The sequence below is a fragment of the Channa argus genome, chromosome 16 (assembly GCF_033026475.1).
Source record: "Channa argus isolate prfri chromosome 16, Channa argus male v1.0, whole genome shotgun sequence".
Lineage (NCBI taxonomy): Eukaryota > Metazoa > Chordata > Actinopteri > Anabantiformes > Channidae > Channa > Channa argus.
In genome coordinates, this window is record NC_090212.1 from 6,154,935 (window position 1) to 6,179,017 (window position 24,083).

Sequence of the window (24,083 nt, forward strand, 5' to 3'; positions counted from 1 at the left end):
TCTAGAGTGACTATGGTCCAGGAGGTCAAGCAGTTGTCCACCATCCCCAGGGTTGTCCATTCAATCCCTGGCTCCTCCTGTCGCAAGTCGACACTGAACCCCAACTTATTTGCTCCTGGTGAGTGTTGGCCAGCTGCATTGCAGCTCCCTCACACAGTGTGCAACTGTGTGTTTGTGTGTGTGTGTGTGTGTGTGTGTGTGTGATTGTGAGTGCGGATGGGTAAATGAGAAGTAGTGTAAAGCACTTTGGGTACCAAGCACGTAGAAAGGTGTTATATAAGTTCAGACCATTTACTATTTACAACACTGCTATTAAGAAAACAATAAAACACTTAATTATGTGAAAGTACATTTGTTAGTGTTTACATATCCTCAGTTACACATAAGGCCATGAGCCTGGAGGTTAGAAATCATGTAAGTAGCTCAAAGAAGTGATTGTAATCAGTTGTGATCAAACTTAATGAACTACATTTAAGGGAAACCCCTTTTTTTTTTTTTATTGTTACGGTGCATTGATGCAACTTATCAGCCAGCTAAATGGTTATACAGTATTGAGAAATACTACCTAGTATGTTGATTTACAAGGACAACGCAATGGATGCCAGTTTTGATTTAGTGTATGTGTACCTGCCCGATACAGTAACAATGGGCTTGGCAAGCTTTGGAAACCTTAACCTTTTGACCCCGCCAATGACTCATTGTTGAGTCATAAAATATACAAGGTTATTACAAGCAAAACTAAACCTCAGTGTCGTTGACCTCTTCTTGTCATTGTCAAACAGTTTCATATAGGCAATAAATTGAACCAGCATTTTTAATCATGTTCATTTCCTTTGTCAAAAAATATAAATGAACCCAACATGAATTGCTTATGATATCTGGACAATAAATTAAAACATGGTCCCCATTTCTTCCTATAAAACGTGCATATGCAGAAAAGTATAATTGTTCCGTGTTCCAATCTTTAAAATGACCTAGGTGATCTGCTTTTTTTGATCCATAAATGGGGATAACTTAAATTGGTCCTACAGCTTAGCTAGAATTTAAAAATGGTATTGGATCAAATGGATCAAATTCTGCTAATAATAGGAGTCGAGCAGGGTTTGTGATGCTCAGAAAAAATGTATTCACATTTAAATCATGTGATCAATGCAGCAGTTGCAGTAGTGCCATTATTATTATTATTAAGTCACTCAGCGTTTCAAAGTGAATGAAAGTGAATCTCAAGTGCTGCCAGTGTTGTTCAATGAGTTTGCACTCACAGGAGTTTGCAACAGCACCCCTCCGCAATGAAATAAACATTTTAACAGCAAAAAAATCAATGCATGATGGTAGCTTTAACAAATTTAATATCTGTTGCATATTAAAAACATGTTATTAAATAGTGTTTTTATATTCTATGTCATGATAGTGTCATTAGAGTTTTAATATTACTAAACAGACCTGCATGAAAATATAATATATATATACTTTTGCTGACCATCAGTGACATGTAGCCTTTGTTAGCTGAACACAAATGTTCCAGCTTTGACCCTTTGATTCAAATCCATCATTAGGCAACTTAGAGGTAAATACTGGCGAGTTAACAGAGACCTGGTGCTTCTGGCTTATCCATTATTTTTTTAATGATTCAGCTGTGAATACTAGACTACAGAGGCAGACATTAAAGTGGATTCGTGGCCTTTTCAGACCCCTACCATCTATACAGCAATAAACAAACAGTTGTTCCTATAATGGGTCTACCTGATAGCACATTGAGCAAAAATATTCAGATATGTATGCCCAGGTTTTCCTTTTGATGTCACTTACATCATTGTCTTCAAACTTGGATTTATTTGTTAGGAAATTTGGGCTTAAACTACTGGGTGTTGAAACCAAACCAGCCATTGTGACAACAAGAGTGCACACAGAGCCACAACTGAAATGATCTTTAGCGTAGTGCTGAAGTCATTGCTGGCTGCTGCCACACACACACTTACCCACAGCATCATAAAGTTGCATCAGCATCATGTCAAGCATGAATTTCAAGTACACTGCTCAACTATCAATGGGCCGTGACTCTCACAGTTGACTCCACTGGCGGCAGTGGACCCTGAATGCTAACTGAAGTATTTGTGATGAGAAGTTTCCACGGTAACTTCAGGACTGCTGCTGTGGCCTTTCTCGCTCTTAGTAATCCTTCAGTCTGCATCTAAAAGTTAGAAAATAGCCTCAGGAGCAAGGAGGCACAGCGAAGGAAGCAGGACCGTGCACCCATTAAAAGGCTGCAATGACTGCTGCTGCCGCTGCTACTGTGTCCTTTTATTTTACCAATTATCTCAGTAAAGTTTGACAGAAAGTTAGTTACTAGATCTGGGAAATAAATAATTACTCTCAAAAGTGTCCCTCTCTGAATGAGCTCTATTATAAGACGTTACAAAGATTATTGGTGCGTGTTAGGTTTTACTTTATACTGTGATTATTTAAATGGAGCTGTAAAATGATTTGAAACTTTTACTGAACTGCGCATTTGAAATATGTCTAAAAAAAGTAATAAAGTTCTTATACTATTGGAACCTCTTTTTGTGAAACTTGAATGTCTGGTGACAGCAGATATGACCACTCATGGAAAATTCATACACTGCATATAGACCAATTAGATTCATATTTAGCTGCTAAATGTCTCAAGTCAACAGACTTAAACATTGCTCGCGTCCATTAATGATTCTTCCCTCTTTATTTGGAATATCTTTGTTATTATGCACAAAGCTTTATATGCTTTGAGGCATAGTCATGCCAGAGTTAAAATGTCCAATTAAATTTATTAGCAATTAAATCCTCACATTTTTTGCATGGAGTTTAATTTAACTAGTCAAATGTTACCTATAAGGTTTAGTTGTTGATCAATAGCAAGTGTCCCAGTTACCCCTGTAACCTGGATTTAAGGAAATCAGTTACTTGAAATTGATGCTCAGTTTTTCAAGGGCATCAGTACACGGGATGCCGTACGTGCCACCATAGCTGTCAGGCTGGAGAAATAAGGTCGTGACACATCAAAAGACTAGAGCTGAAGAAGACTAACTACGGCATTGGCTCACTCACCTTATGTTTGGGCCGGCAAGTGGCACTTGAACACAACCCACAGATGAGAGCTGTCTGATGGGTATGTACTGTATGTACTACATACATTTTCTACACATGCATGCTGCAAATAGAAAAACAAAGTGGGAAACCTGAGACTAACACCACTCTTTCTCACCACTAGACCATTTAAATCTACTTCTAATCAAGCGTTCTAATCAAGTGTCTGAAGCTACAAATTGTACTGGCTTTGATGGCACGATCTCTTCCCTTGCACAGAGTTGCTAAGCTGACGAGCCAATGAGACTGATCCGTCCAGCACCTTCTCATCCCACATTTCCCAATGCATCAAATTGTGCTGCTTTTTTACGTCGTTTGGCTTATTATTTTAACACTAGCATTGACAACATCGCACATCTACTTCCTAACTATAGTCACCGCATGCGCCAAGGTGTATTTCAATCGGCAATGAAATGCATAATGTCTCGCACTAAAGTCAAAGCCTGGTCTCCTGTTGAGAAGCCCTGTCCTTTTTGTAACATCTACCACCCCCTCCGCCTCCCTACAAGACTTTTTCACTTTATATTCTACATCATTGCTTTAGGCATCAAATGTGCTTTTTGATTTCTCTAGGAGGAGAACAGGCTGTTCTGTCTTATCGATGGGACTGACGCCAATTCAACAAGACAAATAGGTTGAAAAGGCACCAACAGGAGTCTGGCTAGCATCATCACTGCAGGACACAGAACATAACTAGGCCTGCGGATGTTTGTTGACAATGAGATGTTTGCCAACTCACTCAGTCAATTGACCACAGTTTGACTCCAGACGTCTGTTGGTCTACGGCTCTGTGTCTGCAGGCCAGCTCCAATTGGTTCCGTCCACATCCTTTAAGAGAAACCTTATAACTTGAAATAGAAATTATTTCACCAGAAGCAGATTAAACAATCTTTTGAAAAGTCTGAGCTTACAAATCAAACACAAGAGGGTCTTCTTGTCCATCTCTTCAACAAGTTATCTATGTCTTCTCTCCCATCTTCAGTGTATCTCAGCAAGACTTCTCTAATCCCAGCTAACCAGCCTGTAACTCCAACATGAATTAAAATGCTGACTGTTAGACCGAGCAAGTTTGTTAGAGTGGTTGCTAAATAGACACTAAGTTTGTGCAGTTTGTTCAAAAGACATACTGTATAGCTCTCTGCAAACAATCCGTGAGAGAGCAGTTTATACACCGAGGAGGCTATTTAAACTTTGGACAACACAACTAATAAGCTACAAAAAATTCCACCATATACACTCTCCATCTACTGTATATATGCAGAGTACAGCCTTGATTGGCATCAGTGACAAAGTTCTGTGAAGAAAACAAAAATGTAATGAAGGCCAAAACAAATGCAGAGGCACAGGCTTTTACCATATTCCCAGGAAATGATTTCCTTGTCATGGTTTCCTCTGGTCTCCTTGTTAGTAATTGATTGGACTCTTTGTGATTCAGAAAAGGAGTTTATTCTGTAATTGCACTTACAGTAATGAGAGTTACACTAGGCTATGTCTGTTAGATCACTATTACATATTACATCCCTTTATTGAACACATATGGATATAAATTGGCCATATCTGTCTATAGACCCAATAAAGGTAACGTTCTGTTTGGAGTATTAAGGTTTTTCTGCACAATCATTCCACAGAGTTTAAGGGCCAGCAAAAAAAATCCAAGTGACTGAAATAATAGAAGGAAAAAAGTGCTTTTTCAAGTCAGTCAACCAAGGACAAGAGAAACACTGAATCTCTGAGTGATTTCAGTGTGGGCTGGTTTACTTAACCTTGGCAATGGGCTCCCTGCTGGATCTGAATATATAAGAACTATACAACAAGGCACACAGCACAAAGTCTTTATGTTATGACTTTTCTTTTGTAATCTGCCAACAAAATGGCTTGTTATTTCAATTTCATTTTCCGTGTAATGTGGGTCTACAGCACTTTCCCAAGTTTTTCAACGGATGAAGCCAGGTTTATGAACAGTAAGTAGACTTTTATTCATGCTTCAGATAAATCTGCACCAAAATGGGAGAAAGGGGATCTACCAATAGAAATGTGGATGGGCTAGTCAACATCAATATGTCTATTTACTTCTGGTAAAAGTAGCACATGTCTTTATTCACCTATCTCTTTACTCTCAGCAATTTTATATTTTGACATAAAAACAAGATGTTACAAATGTGTAGTGAGAGTATTGATGCCACACACTTAAAACAGTAATTATTAATTGACAGTCCTTTATGAAAAGTCCGCCGAGGTAATCGCACATTTCGCCCACAAGCCGAAATGTTTTGGAACAAACAACTAGTTTAATATGTAACAATGAATTTCATTGTGATGAGGGTAATATTTATCTAACAACAACTGTAGTGGAGTGAAAAGTTTTTTTTTTTTCAATCTGAAATGAATAGTGCAAATATAAAATAGCTTGAAGTGTTCTTAGCAGCTTTCAGTTGGCATTATAGTCGTACACAGAGTGTATCTGTTTCATGCTGTTATAACACTGCACTGTATATGTTCTAGCTTCGTCTATCAAAGAACTGCTCACCTCATCATATCAAGAAAGTCTTCAAATTGTAAACGAAGCCGTTCTCAACTCTAGACAACGGTAATAATATCTCCCTCTGGTTTAACTGAAACAATGCCCGTCCAAACAAAGGACAGAAGGAACCAAATCCCTCTTTCTATCTCGCACCTTCTCCACACAGACGAAGCACAATCTCAACGTCCACGCGAGTGTTGAGATTCTTTCGGCAAACTGAGCCTGAGACCATGGAGATTTCTCGAGCTGCAGAGGTTTTTCAAACAACTCTACAAGTCCTGAAATCCAAGGCAAAACTGAGATATAAAAGGAATGTTGTGACATCAGGTAGAAATACTAATTTTGATCTGGAGGATCTCATACTGGATAAAAAAAAACTGGTGGACATCCTTGTAGTTAAACTCCAACTAAATGTCATTTCAGGTGTAATATGCAAGATGAAATTCTGTTTAATTTGTCTTGTATTAACATTTCTGTGTCACTATAATAGAGTTGTTGTCATGGGAGGATGTGGAGCTGATTGCAGGGCTCTCTCAATGTCTTCCTGCAACAAATCCAGCTGTCTGTCAACACAGTCACCTCAACAAATACCGCACCATATCTGGCCTCTGCAATAACAGGTACTGTACTAACTGACCAGGATATTTTAAAGTTCAAAGAACAAATGAACGCACACATTCTTTCTTGAATTAGGTACAAAGTAAATCACAAGTTTGGTAAACAATATAAATCGCGTAGCCGTTAAAGGAAGCAGTGAAAGTCATATCTCAACATTTTAATAACTCTATCCCACAACTCTGTTACTCTTAAATAAAAAGTTTGGTTTTCTAATTTTAAAACTCAATTGCCCATTCTCTTTTAAACTGATGATTAAAAATTTAGTTCACATTTACTTCCACTTGTGTTGTAGCAAGGGATAAGAGAAAATGAATATCAGTTTTCATTTTTCACAACTCAAAATGAGAATTCTATTTTAAAGTAAATGGTTTAATATTGAGTCTTGTGCGGTGCTTTTCTCAACCCTATGCACTAAAACTTAAACTTACTCTTTTTACAGCCAGCGTCATTCTGTGTCTGCTCTTTAAAAACAGTTTGAAGTTAGAGAAAGAACATTGTTGCAGTTTAATAATGAAAGGGTATAAGAAACAGGAATATTTGCTTTATACTAAAATTATAACAAATGTTCTCTGTGCAGCCCATGGTCTTCCTGAGGGAAGATATTTTCATAGCAGCAAATTAACACGTTCATGAACTGACTGCCTGCTAAATCCCTATTGTATTAGCAATCAAGAGTTTTAAAGGAGATATTTGGCAAAGCCCTCAGCAGCCAATCAAATATGTTATTGATATTAATTTTGTGTTGGTAAAAATGTAGTATTTGAAACTCTTGATCTCCACTTCAAGGAAAACAAATGCTGATGCATTCAGGAACAACATACTGCATGTTGTTTTGCACTGCAGCATTTTTAGACATGCTTCATGATTCTTTTTGTCAGGCAAAATCCTCTCTGGGGAGCAGCCAACACTCCCTTGGTCAGATGGCTTCCAGCTGAATACGAAGACGGGGAGAGAGAACCCAAAGGTTGGAACAGGGGACAGCTCCATAATGGAGTCCAGCTTCCCTCGGTAATCTACGAAATGCTGGTCTGACAGACACAAAAGTCTTGCTGGAGAAATTAGAAATGAAGCAAGCTCATCCCTGCAAAAGTTAATGTTGCATTCCATTTATTTTTCTGACCTGTTTTAAAGCAGATAACGTCCACAGCAATTTAGGAAAGGCAGAAGTGTGTATGTGAGATGACACAGATTACAGTTTAACCTGTTTAAATATTGTGGCCTCTGCATTGAAATACACTCTGTGCATAGCTTAAAAGAAAGTAGGTTTCTAGTCACGTGGATGAGCATATTTTTTCCCAATCAGTAAATTAAACTGTTTTACTGATATGTGCACTGAATTTAACTCTTAATTTATGCACTCATTACACAGAGTGAGGTCCTCATCAAATATGCATCAGCTGCATCCAGCCTGCAGTTTACCTCTATATATACTAGCTGTAATTCACTAACACATTTAAGATCATTATTAATCTTTGATGTAAGTGTCCCATTTCTTATAAAACAGGGTCAAGTAAATAATATTTTTTTAATCTGTTGCCCAAACCAAAATTTGAAAAAAGTTACGTGTCTTTAGATATTGTAGCCTTTTCTCTATTTTTAACACAAGCTTGTGAATTTAAGAAATAAACTAGTTCACACAAACAAGAAAGCTGCCATTCAACATGACCCTTGAAAGGGACACGATAAGCCTTTGTTCATTTGTGTTAAAAACACTGACTATTAAATAATAAGTCAGAGAGGGCTGAGGGAAAATACAACTGCACACTGTAGGAAGCCAGCACTTGCTTTTATCCAAAATAACAAATGTTACCATGTCAACAGCCACGGGAAATCAGCAAGAAAATACTAAGGAGCTCTTCTAAGAGTAAGGACGACATCTATTCTCAGCTGCTGGTGGAGTGGGGTCAGTACATTGACCATGATATAACCTTCACCCCTCAAAGCACTGGCAGTGCTGCTTTTGGGAGCAGTGTGGACTGTTTGAACACATGTGAAAATGTGCATCCATGTTTTCCTATTGAGGTAATTTGTCAGCAACATGTTTTATACCTTGGTCCTCCTTGTTCCTTCACTAGCTTTGTTTAGCATAAAGACTGAGTTCCTTGAGTTTTGTCCTCCCACTAGAGGAGCCACTCGATCAGCACTGATTCAAGGGCTTTGCTGCTCTTGATCAATAAATAGTCAAAAATCTTAATGGTCTTAATGAACATTCAACAAACAACATATAGTTTGTTAATGACTGAGCTTTAGAGGTGCTGGCTGGGAAATTTGTTACCTTTGGACAGATCCAGATCTGTTTTCTAGGTTTCATGAGGTTAGGCTAATCTGCTGCCACTCTAGGTTGATACGAGACATACATGAGAGTGGTTTTAGTCCTCTGATCAACAATAAAGCAAATAGGTGTACCTTTAAAATTCAGTGATTAAACTAATACATTTGATTGATATATCACAAGTAGTTTTTATACTACTGAATTATTTTGATGTCTCTACAGGCAGATGATGTGCTCTCTGGTGCACAGGGCTGCATGCCTTTTTATCGCTCCACACCAGCCTGCCCCATCAATTCGAGGTCTGATAGTAGTGATGCTCTGCAGCGACAACAGATGAATGCCATCACTTCTTTCATTGATGCTTCAGTTGTGTATGGCCACACTCCAAAGCTGGAGAGCTTCCTTCGTGACCTGTCTGGCCTTAATGGGAAACTTGCTGTAAACAACCTCTTCAAGGATTCAAAAGGAAGACCTTACCTTGTTTTTGTAGCCGCTCGACCATCAGCCTGCCACCAGGATTCACAGGGAGAGGGAGTGGATTGTTTCAGTGCTGGAGACAGCCGGGTCAATGAGGTTATGCCCCTCATTACTTTACATACACTGTGGCTTAGGGAACATAATAGAATTGCAGAGGCATTGAAACACATAAATGCTCACTGGAGTCCAGAGACTATATACCAAGAAACTCGCAAGATTATTGGAGCCTTGCACCAGGTATGTGACTGCTAATTAGTTTGAATGATGTTTAAATTAAAAGCTGTTTAGGCTGGTAGGAAAAGCAATGGCAACAAATATTGATTATTTTTGTTATTAATCGATTAATTGATGACTTTCTTGATTAACTATAAAATGTAAGGGAAAAAAGGCAAAATGGCCATATTTCAAAGACTACTTTGATAGATTTAAAAAAGTCCAGACACTAATTTATATTCTCACTGTGAATTTGATGTCTGCAAATTACATTAGAAGCGAGCATAAACACAAAGACCCAGAGCAAAGGAAGTCATTAGCCCAACGCTGCTCAAAGATTTTTTTTCTCCTACCAGCATCTGTCGGTTTTATTAATTGATGTTTCAATGTTTGTGTATTTAACACAAAACCTGAAATGTAAGAACAAAGTGTGTTTTATGGTTGTCAGACAACCATTAGGGACAAGTTACATTTTTCTTCAGTAGAAGTAAAACCTGCCCACAAACAGAAGATAATGACTTTTTTTGTCCACAAACAAACAAAAAGTTACCTGGTGTTTTTGGCTTTTGTAGATGAGCTAGGAAGCGTAAAAAAAGAGAACAGAAAGTGGGAAGAACTAAACTTTGAAAGGTAATTTATATAATATATATTTTATATAAATTGTTCTCTGTTGCTAAATTTACTTATAGCTCTCTTATAAAGAACCAGCTGGTTTTAATGTAAGTTCTGAGTGTAATAAGCTCTTGTTGAACACATATTTGTCCATGTCAAAGGTGGTAAACTCCCCAGGCTATAGCTGTTGGTTTAGGTTGGTTTTAATGATGGATTCCCTAATGCAAAGAGCATGCTATTTTAGTGAGATGGTGTGCCCCACCCCTCACCCAGTGGTCAACTCCAATAGTCTCCAGCCCCTGCAAACGTCAACAGGATAAGCTAAAGATGAACATAATGGTTTATGGTTAAGTTAAAGATAATGGATGGATGGATGGCTGGATGAATAAACATTATTTCTCTTTATTCCTGTTACCATTAACAAAGTCAGAACTTTAAAATTATTTGATGTGCACAAGGTCCTGACCTCAACCCCACATATGTTGGCCATGCAGTGAATGCTTATTTTTTAGCCTGGAATATGTGAAGTCTGGTATTACATGTGTATTTCAAACAATTAGGCCAAAAACTAAAATAAATAACATGATTACCAAGCACAATTTTATAAACATTGCACAATCCTGCCAAGTCTTAAATGTTACAAAGTTGAAAAACTTTTAATTTGCAAATGCAAACTTCTTAAGATTGTTATGTGCTGCATTATGGCTTAAATTCAGAAAAAGGTAACTTCCTGCTAATGTTGATGGTCTGCCTTTTTGTCTGCAGACAGACAGATCCTGCCTTCATCAGCTAAACTGAAAGTATGAACTAATAATTTTGGATGGTCAGAGGTCAAGGTCACTCAAACCTCACGTCTGTCACATCTTTGTCAAGATCGCCTAGAGTGAGCGGTTTTTATTTTTTGATAGTTTTAAATAAGCATAATTTTCTGAGTAGCAGCCTTTTCTGTCTTGTGCCTAATACTGTACCTAAAAAGCACTTTTATAGCATTGAATTTGCACACTTTCCTAGAAGATAAAGGTTTAAGTCAGTTAGCTTTCCAAGAGGAAACACTTTTAAACTTTATATAAGTATACAGTATACAGCAGTTAACTGTATTGCTGGAGCCAGGTCTACCAGCTGAAGAAACTTGTGTAGATAAGTTTCTTTGACATCAGTGGTTGTCAGAAAACAACACTGAAGGTCCATGTTCTTGCTGTCAAAGCTTGTTACTGTGCTGCCAAGACTGTAACCGTAACTGGATGTGTTCACAAACAAATACTAAAATATTGAATATTGAACACCATAAAAGGGCTAAAAAACTAATTTGAAAGCTGTGATGTAAATGCTAATTGTGATGCATGGCTGATAATAATGAGAAATTGAGTGGAGGTCATGCTTTGAATAGTATGAAGTCAGAACTAGCAGAATTTGTGTGAGATAAAAAGAAGGTTTAGACATTTTGGACCCTACAATGTGGATGAACTCTACAGCCTTTTAAAAATAGACTGGCAAATCAATGGCACAAAAATGAAGAAATGATTCAGACTCAAGCAAAGCTACTGTACAAGCAAGAAGCTTGTGTTGGAACATTAAATTGGCATTTGAGGGGTATGATTCTTTTGTACAACTTTGCAGTTAGAAACGGTGCTTGAATACAAAAGGAAGATGTGAAATGCAATTGAGTGTTGAGATTCAGCCTCAGTAATACACTGAGAACTACTTTCTGCTGGTTTTGCATTTGTTATTGCATTGATTCATTTAGGCCATTTGGAATAAATATTTAAAAAGTATTTAAGTTATGTCAACATATTCTACTGATAAAAAGAGTCATTAAAAATGATGAAATTTGGGCAAGATAGGATTAAATTAATAACAAAAAACAGGAAAATTACCCTGACAGATTTGATTTGGCATAAGTTTTTCCACCAAATGCCCTTCCTGCCACAACCTTTCAATTTTATCTGGGCTTGGGACCAGCACCAAGTTATCCTTTTGGTGGCTGGTCAGGGCCACACCTGGTGTGGTGGAATTTGATCTTACGGCCTTCTGCATCCTAATCCGATGCTCTACCCATTGAGCCACCAGTTGACTTCCAACAACTCCCCCTTTAAAGCAGCTGCAGTATAATCAATATTTTATTTTAACTACAGATGATTACTGTGTGACTACTTGTGAATATTGCAGTGTTCATTTGAGAAGTGTTATATTTATTGGCTGAAACTAGGACGACTTCAAATGAATGAAGGTGTTTCACCATAACATGTGACTGTGCAAGTCAGCTATGATAATAAAGTAATAAAGTACAATGGTAATATGCCTCACCAGGCTGCACCAAAATGGAGTCAAGTTTTTGTTTTTGTCAAGTTTGTAAACATTTGCAGTTTTTTCACAAGCTCGATAAATTGTAGTTCTTGAATAGAATCATGAATGAAATCCCTTTTATTCATATATTATTTAGATATTAATGGATTTTTGGGGTGTGTTCCTCTTCTGTGTGATTCAATTATAAACAGCTTCCTCACTAGTTGCAAATGAATGAGTGGCATCTTCTTCTAAGCTAATATCTGTGTGTGAGTCTGCTTTATTCAGAATGCTGGCACACGTCTTCCAGTGTGACATGCAGCTCTTTATAGCAGGGCAGGTGTCAGAGCCAAGAAGAGAAACTGTGTCAGACACTGACATGTCATAATTCTTCATCATATAAACAGCCTCTTAGCAAAGAAAACAGTTACGCGTTATACCAGTACAAACATATTCTTCTGCCATCTCCCCAGTTGTTTAGAATATAAAAAGTAATGTGTTGTTTATTTATTTGTGTGTTTGTGTGTGTGTGTAACAGTAACCCAGTTGGTACCAAGTGATGACAGAGAGGTTTTGCAGCAAAGAATGATTGGACAGATTGTTGATAGCAGCTATTTCTATTACCTGCAGACCGAGAGCGTTATTATTAGTGGTGTTAGGTGGATGCATTCCTCATAAAATACAATAAACAAAATATGTTGCATGTTATTTATTCTTTCAACTGAGGGGCAACAGTGACAACAGTAATAGTCTATAAAAGTTTTTTAACAAATGGAAAAAAGTTTGTAATGTTTTAGAATTCGCAGGGTTGACATTTGACTACAGCAGTGGATTAACAATTGCTATTTTCAGGTGATTCAGGGACAATGCCAGAGATGAGTTCTTTAAATAATTTGTGTGTGTGAAGTATAAAGGCAGGTGGATTTTCATATTGTAGCGAAAATCATGAGCAGCTTACAAAAATTCCCGTCTTGAAAGTGGAATCTAAATGTATCTGTTTTCTATAGGCAAAAAAAGGTCAAGGCTCAGACGAATAATCAAAGAAGTACTAAAGAATTTAACATTCAACGGATGATTGGTGGAGAACATGTGGCAAGGAGCCACTTAAAGCATAGAAAATAAATAATAGCAAATAGTCAACATGTTGTCCAACACTGATAATCGAATACATTTGAGAATAAGACTACATCCTAAACTACATATATTTTGCTAGTTATAAAGGCAAAGAGAAGACATAATAATACCAATTAAAGAACATTTCATAAAGAGGAATGCAAAATTTTGCAAGCATGCAAAAATGAAAGCTGCATGTCACTGGCAACAGAAATTGAATTCTGCCAAGTTTTAAATCTCGATTTTGGAACTTGAAAGTGCATGACAAATAATGTACGCATGCATGCATACTGTATGTGTTTGTGTGATGAGTATTAAGATTAGGTGCTGAGCTGAGGCCATTTTAAAAAGTGATGAGGACAGATCAAATGTTCTGCAGTGAACTGGGGAAACAAATGTGCAAATGTGCATGTGTGTTTAAGCTTATAATCACATAAAATGAGTCTTCTCATTAGAAATCCAGTGTGAATTCACAAAACATGCTGTGGTTATCTGTTAAGTGATGTTCTTCATTAAAATTCTCGTCTTTAAAGCATATATGCAACATATAATTCGGTTCCTTTCATAGGTACTGTATCTTAACATATTTTTGTTTCTCTTTTTTTCTTGACTTGCAGATCATTACCATGAGAGATTATGTTCCAAAAATTATTGGTGTGGAGTCTTTTGAACAATACATTGGACCCTATGGGGGATATGATCAGACTGTGGACCCCTCCGCCTCAAATGTGTTTGCCACTGCTGCATTCAGGTTCGGCCACGCTACCATCTCTCCAATCCTCAGGAGACTAAATGAGAGCTTCCAGGAACATGAGCTCTTCCCCCACTTGAGACTACACAACACTTTCTTCAGTCCATGGAGAATAGTCAAAGAAGGTCAGTACCATTTTATGAAGATGCCTAATGGAACTACTAACATGTCCTGCAAGTGCAATGAGTACCCCTTAGAAAGGGGGACTGCGGAGGGAATGAAACAAAGATTCTATTTAGGTCACTTTCACCAGTGATACTCTGTTAGTGTAACAATTAGCTACATACTTTGCTAGTGATTCGCATATGTTAAACCCAAAGATTTTATTATTACTCTAAGATTTGTATTAGTTATTTTAATTTTATCTATGGAGCATAGGAAAACCTGAATCCATGTGTCATGACTAGTACACGTATGCTACCAGCCACAGGAGACACGGTATAAGAAATGCAAGTTCAAATTCTACAAACAGTAGGGAGCTTTTCCATAAATTGTCAATATACTTCTTATTTTTTATTTATGTGTAGGAGAGTACAGTATCATATATAAGGGATGGACTTTTAAAAATGTACAGCACTTAGCTAAGAAATAAATGCAAAGGTTGTTGTTATTATGAGCAGGCTGAACATGTGGCATGGATGAAATTGCAACTAGCTTAGTGGCAGATTGTGGATAAAGTAGCAAATTTTGTAAAGCAGTATTTTTACAGGGTGTTTTTGCTTTTAAGTGAATCTGATACCGAAAAAGACAAACGGCTTTTGGCTTGTCCATTCAGGAGTTGCCACTGTGAAGCATGTTGATTGGCATGAGTTTGTTTGTTTTTTCCACAACCCTCCCATTTTATCTGGGCTTGGGACCAGCACCAGGGTGGCCCCTGGTGGCTGGGTGGAGCCACACCTGGTGGGGTGGGAATCTAGTACGCTGCCTTCTGCATCCCAGCCCTACCACTGCAACCCTGTAGTCCAACTCTTTCATAGCTTCTTTTTTGCTAAAAACATGAGAACAGATGCCTCCTGAGAATAAAAACAATGCTATCAGAGCAGTGAGTGTGAACCAAAACCGTATAGTGAGCTAAGAAGCAAGAAAGTTGTCAGGAGGGAGTTCAGTTGTCCTATGAGAGAGAATTCTTTTAGATTCATCCAGTGCAGTCCAATCATTGTATTTCCCAGAATAAAAGTGTTTGGATACATGTGAGCCCAAGGAAAGCAGTAAATCCAAGCTTAAAGTTGACATACAGACCTTTATTGATTGTGTAACAGCATAAGTAATACTGTTTGTGTGTCCAGGTGGAATAGAACCAGTTCTTAGAGGCATAATTGGAACTCCAGCACCATCCGTTGGTGCAAACATGCTTGTAGCAGAGGAGGTAACAGAGAGGCTGGTTGTGCTTAATGTACCGCAGTATGTAGATCTGGCTTCCCTGAACCTGCAGCGGGGAAGAGATCACGCCCTCCCAGGTAAGCCCCAGGGCTGACAATCAGTGCCAAATATTAGCATTCACTTAAGCCTACAATTGAGCATGACAACCAATCCTTTATTTATTCATAGTACTGTTCCTTTGTAATGGCTCTTGTCAACATTCTTAAGCCCAAAAGGCTTCCAGTAGTACACAAACTGTCTGCCAAAACATTCTCAAACAAGGTGATGACAAGGCTGATCCTCAATGGTAAGTTTTCTCTGAATGCCTGGTGTTTGTAAGTACATACTTTAATAACTCATATGTCATACGCCAATGAACGAAACCAAGTTGCAAAAGGCTCGACAGCTTGATGTGATTGTTTCACACCAGAGGACAAAGTCCACAAACACAGCACAATCCAGACCCTGAATTGACAGCGGGCAGTCATGAGTACATACACAAAACTAAAAATATCAAACTTACAGGAACACTTGCAGACTATTTATATTGTGCTGAAATTACTTTTCAGGATACAACAGCTGGAGAAACTTCTGTGGACTGAAGGTCATTAAGACATTAGATGATCTCAGAGAGGTTGTGATGGACAACAGGGTTGCTGAGAAAATACTAAAAATTTACAAACACCCCGACAATATTGATGTATGGCTTGGAGGACTAGTTGAGAACTTGTTGCCAAGCTCAAGAACCGGTCCCCTCTTTGCTTGCCTGATTGGAAAGCAGATGAAAGCACTTCGTGATGGTGATAGGTACATTAGCATTTCCTTAGTTTGAAAAATAAAATCCAATAAAATATTTAATGGAAAATGGGACGATCAACCAATTTGTGTTTTTCAGGTTTTGGTGGGAAGCTGAGGGTGTGTTCACCCAGGAACAGAAAACGGAGCTTTTGAAAGGTTCTCTATCTCGGATTATTTGTGACAACTCTGACATAAAGGAAGTGCCAGCTGATTCTTTCAGATTTCACAAGTTCCCCTCTGATTATGTCTCTTGTAATCATATACCATCAATTCATTTGGAAGCTTGGAAAGAGGAGGAAAACCAAGGTGGGTTTTCGAGAACTGTTGGCCTAGTCCTAGTATTTCAAAAAACATTCCTTTAGATTTGAATTGTTAATGTGAACCACTGCATCACTCTGTTCCATTCTTAGAACGATGTCCCTCTCCAACAAAGATAAAGAATGGGGATTTCATATTGTCCTCTACATCTGGCAAACTGGTTGCTTTGTACTCCTGTTACCATGGTTTCAAATTAAAGGGTGCTGCTGCAGTAGTTTGTGAGGGAAATCTGTGGAGTGATCAACCCCCACAATGTACAGGTATGTTAACTGTTTTGCCAAGAAGTGGTTTTATAATATCTGTTGTTCCAGGGCCTTTCAACTTAAACTACTCTATGTGATTAAGAGGTGCCACTGTAAGGAGGGTTAATAGCATGTCCTCATTGTATGAAGTGCTGCACACTTCAACGTACTGTATACAGTGGACCAGCCTTTCTAAGATTTAGTTAAGCACTACAGACAACCCTGAGTACTTAGTATACAGAATACTGTGTGCTCAGACATGTAGTATTGCTCTTGTCGTACTGATGCTTTACTGCTATCTGCTGGCACCAAGGGAGAAAATACATTTTTCCAGCAATGAGTATGTATTGTTATCGTGAGTAATTTATGATTTAAACTATCTGCCACAGAACCCGTGAACCTAATCACTTCCTTATGAATTGTACCTACATCAAATTGCACTTTCACAGCCATTTGTCACGTGGAAAACTACTGTAGCTTTGAATGAGTTTACACCAACTTTTAAGCAACTATTGATGTCAAGCGAGTGTAAAAATCCGAGTATAAAAGAGTATAAAAAGACAGATTTTTCTCGATGGCGTACACTTTTTTGCTGTCTTTGTGCTAAGATAACCAGCTACTGGCTTTTTTGTGGTATCAATCGGAATTAAGTCTTGTCTTTCAAGTGTGTTTTTAAAACGTGAAGTGGGTCCAGAGTGAGTCCACTAAAATGAAGAATCTCAACAGTATCTTTAATTAAAGTTTACAAGTATCCCTGTTAGGTTTGCACGTCTCTGTTCAGCATAGTCACATAAGTTGGATGTGAGCACAACAACAAAGCCTGTCAATGCTGTCGTGTACAGTTTATGAAAGGATACAAGCTAATGTGAGGGGGCTAATCATGTATGACATGATTGTTACTCGTAGATACCATTATGATGCTCTATGTTAAATGAACCTCATTGTATTTATGTGTGTGTGTGTTTGTTTTTTACAGAGAATCACCACTAAGTTTTTCACATTGCAGCGGATGCAAAAATTCCTATAGTTTTTTCAGCAAACTCAGGGAAACATTGCTGCCATTGTGTAGCTTTATTATCTTTTCTTTTTTTTGTTGAATAAATGGCATTTTTGGAAACATAGTTTAAGCCTTTTTTTTTTTTAAAGTAACAAATATCTCTGCCAAGACAAATTTGGTAAATTTGTCTTGGCATGCATTTTAACATTTTGTATGATTTCTATGCAGAATTTCCATTGCAGTCTGGTTTTTACTTACTTGAGCACAGCATTTCTTTTCATGAAAAACTATACGGCTTCTGATGCCAATAAAAAACAACCTGCACCTGGTTCACCATAGCTAAAGACCCATACCACATAGCTGCAACACACAGCTGGATAGGGGTCTTTGTTGTAAGTCATGCTTTTCGTTTCCCATATTTCTTGTTTATCACAACACTAATACATTCATTGTACTGTAATATAACAGCAACATAACTTAGTCTACATTGCAGTGTAACCTAAGAGATAATTAACTTAAATGAGGCCAATGATATATACTATATAGTATGTAGTTAGTAGACTTGATACTTCTTTAGGTGAAATTAGAAGCAGGAGTCCTTACCTATTTTCTCAACACTTACCTGCCTTATGTATCAGTTTATGTATCTTGCTTGTCAAGGGAGCATATATTTTAAACAAAGATGATAATTAAAAAAGAAAAATCCATATCGTATGCATTTAGACCACAAGTCCACATGTTACAGCAGTGTTTGAACTAAAAAGTATCTGTCAGATGAGAACACAGAACTAAGCGATTGTTTTTCTTTTATCTCATGGGATAAAGCCACATCATACAATGGCAGGTTAGGAAAAGTTCAACAAACGGTGTGGCTGGTTGAATTGCTTTTGCAAATGATTTAGCAGCTTTTTGCTTGAGTTCTCTGAGTTGTGCAATAGGGACCTGGTGGCTCAATGGGCAGAGCATTGGGTTGGGATGTGGTAGGCTACCTTGGTGCTGGTCCTGAGCCCACATTAAATAGGAGGGTTGCAGCGTAAAAACTCATTTCAAGAGCCTCTTCCAGTAGTTGCCCATTTCGAAGCTCTGACTTATACCTACAGAGTGGTGAACTCAACAGCTCCTGCTTACCTCAACTACAGGTCCACAATCCTTCCCGCTCACTGCACTCTGCCAATGTGGACTCCCATCACCCTGCAAATGATACCAAGCAAGACTTTTCAGCACAGCAGTCCCACAATGGTGAAATGAGCCGCCAAATTTTGCACGTTCAGCAGCCTCACTCCCAATATTCAAAATACTGCTGAAAACAGAACTCTTATGCAAATTCATATGCACTTAAATAAAAAAGTATAAATCTCATCTGTTTTGATTGCCCTTGCATCTTATGAAATGGAAACAGTTTTTCTCGTAACACTTTGCTTTAATATTTTCTCCTTGACATAGATTTTTACTTGCCTTGTACCTCACTTAGAAGTCAGTTTGGATGAAGCATCTGCCAAATGACTAAATGTAATGCCTTGGCCCATCTTGAACTAACATAATTTGTCTCAGGCTTGTGTTTTACACTGATGGACGGACATAAACCACTTGCTATTGGTAAATGGCTCTGTGCTGACTTTGTTTGACCAGCTAATGATGTTCACTACTGCAAATGAGATCCTGAAATCTCAGCCACTTGACAAGTCTGTCTTTTAAGGATGCCAAGAGCTACAGCCAAGAAATTCAAACTGGCAGTGAAGGATCTTAAAAAGTTAACAAGATTCCTGGTTTACTGTAAAAATGCTTTTGAATTGCCAAGAGTGTAGACAACCCTACAGAGAAATGCTGAAGAGCATGAGAACATCTGTGGGTTCCTCCCACTTTTGGCATGTAATTTTCCCTTTGTTTTAATGCTTGCTTTGAATCATCCTGACTCTACTGGTGTACTTCTAATTTTACTCTTTAAATAGCTCCTGTAATGACTCACGTCAATGAGACTCAATGCTAGAGATTCAGTCTAGAAACGTAGAGAATGCAGAAAGACTGAAGATAATCAGTAAGTTTTAATAAAGTTTTGATTAATTGATTGATTGGTCCAGTAGTTAAGTGTTTGTTTGTGAAAAATGTTATAATAACATTATAATTGCAAATTGCAAATGTCATAACATATGAAATGCAATAAGAAGCAAATATTTTTACCTTTATTTTTAGAGTAGTTTCCCTGAGATGATCCTCTCTGTTGCAGGGATGCCCTGTTCAGAAATGACAGTGCCTGTGCAGTACAAATACAGCATACTTTCCTGAAATCAGTGTGAACAGTCCCAAATTCTTTGTTTTTTTAACATTACATTACTAGTTTAAATAGTTTAAAGGTTTTAGTAAATTAATATAAAGTTACAGGTTTACCAAAGAATGCATTTATTTGTAGTATCCGTTTCTCGATTCAAAGTGTATGGAAACAGTGTAAGGGCATGTTTTCAACCCCTTACAATGTAAACCAAATTGTAAAACTAGGTATATTTCAGCATTGAGGTATAAATACATTTATGATTTTTTGCATAGGAATATTCAGTGTTTACAAATGGTGAACTACATGTAAACAAACTTATTTAGCTACATTTTGCAGTAGTTTGCTAGTTGTTTATCTAAATTTATATTTGCATATTAATTGAAGTAAATTACTTCGATGCCATTTAAAGTTGTATACACAAACAGTATTGATTATTTTTTATTTTAAACAAATGTTCATAGAAGTTTTTGCATATTGTTGTTTGACTGATGGAAACTGTATACAAAACCAAAGCTGATATTCCTTATACTTTCTCATACTACCCCAAAACTAACAAACAAAAAGGCCCTGTGTGAGCTAGGAAGAAAATAAGTCCCAGGCACAACAGTACTGTTGACCTAATATGTGGCAACATAACCTGAGAGAAAGCTAATGCGAAGAGATTTGAAAAAAGATTAGTATTTTGATTAAAAATCAAATACAATACAAACAGGATAATGCATTTGCCTAGTGCTACTGAGTATGGCAAGAAACAGGGTTGATATTGTACAGTTGGGATTACAAATTCAAGTATTGTCAGTTTGGTTTTGTACCAAAAACGTATGTTGAAGCACGCAGGGATTAAGTGAGTAATTTCAGGTGATTAGGTACTGACACATCAGTGTGTCTAAGGTGGTGTGGGTACCTGAGGATGGATTGTTCCTGCAGCAATGAGTACACTAAATGTCCATGGGAGCAGAGAAAGCCCCCGATCTTCTCATCAGCCTTGATGACTCTCTGAAGACCTTTCCTCTCACTTCCTGTCGTGTTCCTATACTACACAGTGGCCCCCCTTGTTAGGACACACTCAGGGAGTCCTATGTAGACCTGGGCAAGGGGCTGATGTCTGAGCTTTTTTAAGCATTCTTCTAAAATAAAGATGCGGCTTGACTTTCTTGACTTTCCTGATGTTCTGTGCCTGTGGTGTTTTCTAGCCAACTGAAGTTAACATAACAGATTTCCTTTTTTCACTATGTAACATCTGGCTATGGACTAAACATCGAAATTAACTCTGTCGGCTTCTGACTCAATAGATTAACAAGTAAACAACAGTAATGTGATAGTTACCATAACATCAAACAGTCGAACATTAAGGGATATCATTCACATTAATAATAGCAAGCTTAGCTACCTCATTATGTCTGGTTAATCCCTGGCTGCAGCTGTGGCTGCCACGGGGTCTGCAGCTGGTGGGTTAGGGGCTGACTCTGCTGTGAGACTCCTTGATGTAACCCACCAAGCGACGCCAATGCCATTATGCATCACACTGACGGTCGATACTGGAGATGACCTTTGTGAGTGTACAGTTTGTGTGTGTATGTTATCAAAGAGGTTTAAATACAACTGTGTGTACTGTACAAAACAGGCAGTGAGTTTTATTTTCATTTTTTTTTTGGTGATTTATTGTCATTTAACATTTGCAGGCTTAGTTTGTTCAACTTTTGCCCTAAAATTAATTTTCATCCTGCCTTACCCAAATGACAGTATATCAGCCTGGAAGAAGGATGTTATATATATGTTCTTTAATGTCCCATCTTAGGGCCACTGTATCATTTACTGTTAAACTATTTATATATCTATATATATATCTTATATATGTCTTTGCATATATTTCAAAAGTATTGCGTTGTTATTATTAAAGGTCAGTTCTTAACTAGATTCGAAACTGTTTTTCATAATTACAATCATAAGTCCCCCAAATCAATGATACTTTAACCGAAGAGGCCACAGATGAGTAACATATCATATGACTGTATATTAGTTTTTACGAAAGAAACTAATCATTGATTTTAGGATTAACATCTGAAGACAGGACAGCATACTAATTCTGAATAAAACTGATTTTTGCCAAACACATGTGAACACTAATATACAGAAATATAATTCCCCTATAATCAATGTATTGTACTTTTAGTTTTGTTCCAATATATTCTGTTCCAAAAGCAGTGTGACCACATCAAACAACAGTTACCAGAAAACATGTGAAGCAGTAAATCCACCAGATGCCACTTTCTGAATTCCCAATTTTAGCAAATTTAAAATGTTTTGTAATACAATCGTGTAAGGTTTGTCACAACCAAGAAGTGTTGACAAAGGGCACCCCCTTGTGTTCAGTTTAGTAGCTATAAAGAACATTCAAAAATTGCATTGACAAATATTTCAATTGTTGAAGACTGGATTCAGTCTTCTACATATATATGGCGTATGGGACAGTCTAAGTATGGGTAACCAAAGTGACTCAACATTCATCAGGCTCTGGTTCTCACTAAAGATGGTTTCCTGATCCAACTGAGTAGACAGAAGTTCAGCCGCAGTTCTTTTCAAGAGTTGTAAGTAAACTATCTGGTGTTTGAAGGGTCAGCAACAATCACAAATGATAAAACCAGTAAAAATGCCGTCTCTCTGACATGCTTGCAGTTGGGTTAAAAAGCCCACCACCTTGGCTTACTTGCTACTTAACATACAGTATATCCTTCCATTATGCTGACTGTACTAAATGCTTTTGCAAAAAGGACAAAATTAAAAGCTGCAAGCTATGCACAATTAACTTACTAATTTTTTAATCAGTTAGTTAATATTAACTGTGTTATTTCAACATGTTATTTTGAAATTAGTAATACATAAAAACTCTTTGGAGACACGGACCACAGGGTGAGTGGTTCGATCCCCGGCCCTGGCTATATGTCGAAGTGTCCCTGGGCAAGACCCTGAACCCCTAACAGCCCATTCCCCCTCCCCAGCGATGCAGTGCCGGTCCAAGCCCGGTAGAAATTGGGGAGGGTTGCGTCAGGAAGGGCATCCGGCGTAAAAACTGTGCCAAATCAACATGCGGACAATGATCCGCTGTGGCCACCCCGAACTCACGGGATAAGCCGAAAGGAGAGTAGACTGTATAAAAATTGAAAAATTGTAAAAACAAAGTGATTCATATTCACAGATAGCAGCATTGGAACAGCGAAAAGTCCACTGGTATTGAGCAGCTCAGTCATTTCTTCCAGGCTTTTACAGTCATCACCAAGCAGGTGAATGCTTAGCTTTACCTTTGCAATGCTTTCCCACAAAGCTGCCCGACAAACATATCCTGTCAGGGCTTAACACTGTATTTGAGTGACCTCAAGGACGGTCTGCACAAGCTGGGAACTCAGATTTGATTCAAAAAGATAGGTTTATTAAGTTTGTGATGACTTAGGATAAATCAGGGTGCCTTCTAAACTGAAACATGAATCATTTCATTTCCAGGAAGACGTCACCTTTATACTAAATACAGCAGTGTGAGACACCATTTTGAACCTGACGTTGCAACCCATTGCTCTTGAATATGAAAAATTTGGTCCTGCAGACTTTAAGCTGTGGTTCCAGGTCTATTTGGCTACTGTGATGGCAAACCTCCACCCTGGCAGCTTGGTGGGGATCCCCTGTAACATCACCTGTGAATCCTATGAATCCATGTTAGAGATTACATTTCTGACATTCACCATTCGACATTTTGTGTTTGCCTCATGTTGACGTGTGGCTCCTGACAAGTCATAATAATTTGCTATTTTACTTCAGACTTGCTGGTCTTCGGTAGAGTTTGAAATCGCTCCCACTGGAGCTTTTGCAGGGTGTGCGCTCAAACAGAGAGTCATTCAAGAAGACAAAACGCTCTGCTAACAAACTTTATCAGAAACGCCTGTAACCACCACTGTGATGATAGTGTTATAGCCTAAAGAGAATGTTTTATTTGTCTCCAGTGTCAGGAAACCCAGGTTGAATGTAAGTCTTAACAAAAAATCTCATTCTGATGACAGAGTGTCTGACACACAAATATTGTCTTTTCACAGAGAATCTCATCAGTCGATAGATGGGGGATTTACATTTC

General features: G+C 37.9%; 1 protein-coding gene across 1 annotated transcript; it reads left to right on the top strand.

Moving 5' to 3' along the window:
• The first annotated feature begins 4,833 nt into the window (after nucleotides 1-4,833).
• tpo (thyroid peroxidase) lies at nucleotides 4,834-17,812 on the top strand. The gene is made up of 13 exons (XM_067480920.1): nucleotides 4,834-5,081; nucleotides 5,623-5,707; nucleotides 5,808-5,968; nucleotides 6,132-6,261; nucleotides 7,138-7,267; nucleotides 8,081-8,281; nucleotides 8,754-9,245; nucleotides 13,847-14,105; nucleotides 15,267-15,437; nucleotides 15,909-16,146; nucleotides 16,235-16,443; nucleotides 16,548-16,715; nucleotides 17,674-17,812. The coding sequence occupies exons 1-13, from the start codon at nucleotides 4,991-4,993 to the stop codon at nucleotides 17,685-17,687; spliced, it is 2,349 nt and encodes a 782-aa protein (XP_067337021.1). The 5' UTR covers nucleotides 4,834-4,990; the 3' UTR covers nucleotides 17,688-17,812.
• Nucleotides 17,813-24,083: the final 6,271 nt, after the last annotated feature.

What these genes read in the sequence shown, in the direction of transcription:
- tpo (XM_067480920.1), top strand. Translation starts at nt 4,991, where the DNA reads ATGGCTTGTTATTTCAATTTCATTTTCCGTGTAATGTGGGTCTACAGC. An exon ending in AAGAGATCACGCCCTCCCAG is followed by an intron (nt 15,438 to 15,908) that starts GTAAGCCCCAGG and finishes ATTACTTTTCAG; the next exon opens with GATACAACAGCTGGAGAAAC. An exon ending in GCACTTCGTGATGGTGATAG is followed by an intron (nt 16,147 to 16,234) that starts GTACATTAGCAT and finishes TGTGTTTTTCAG; the next exon opens with GTTTTGGTGGGAAGCTGAGG.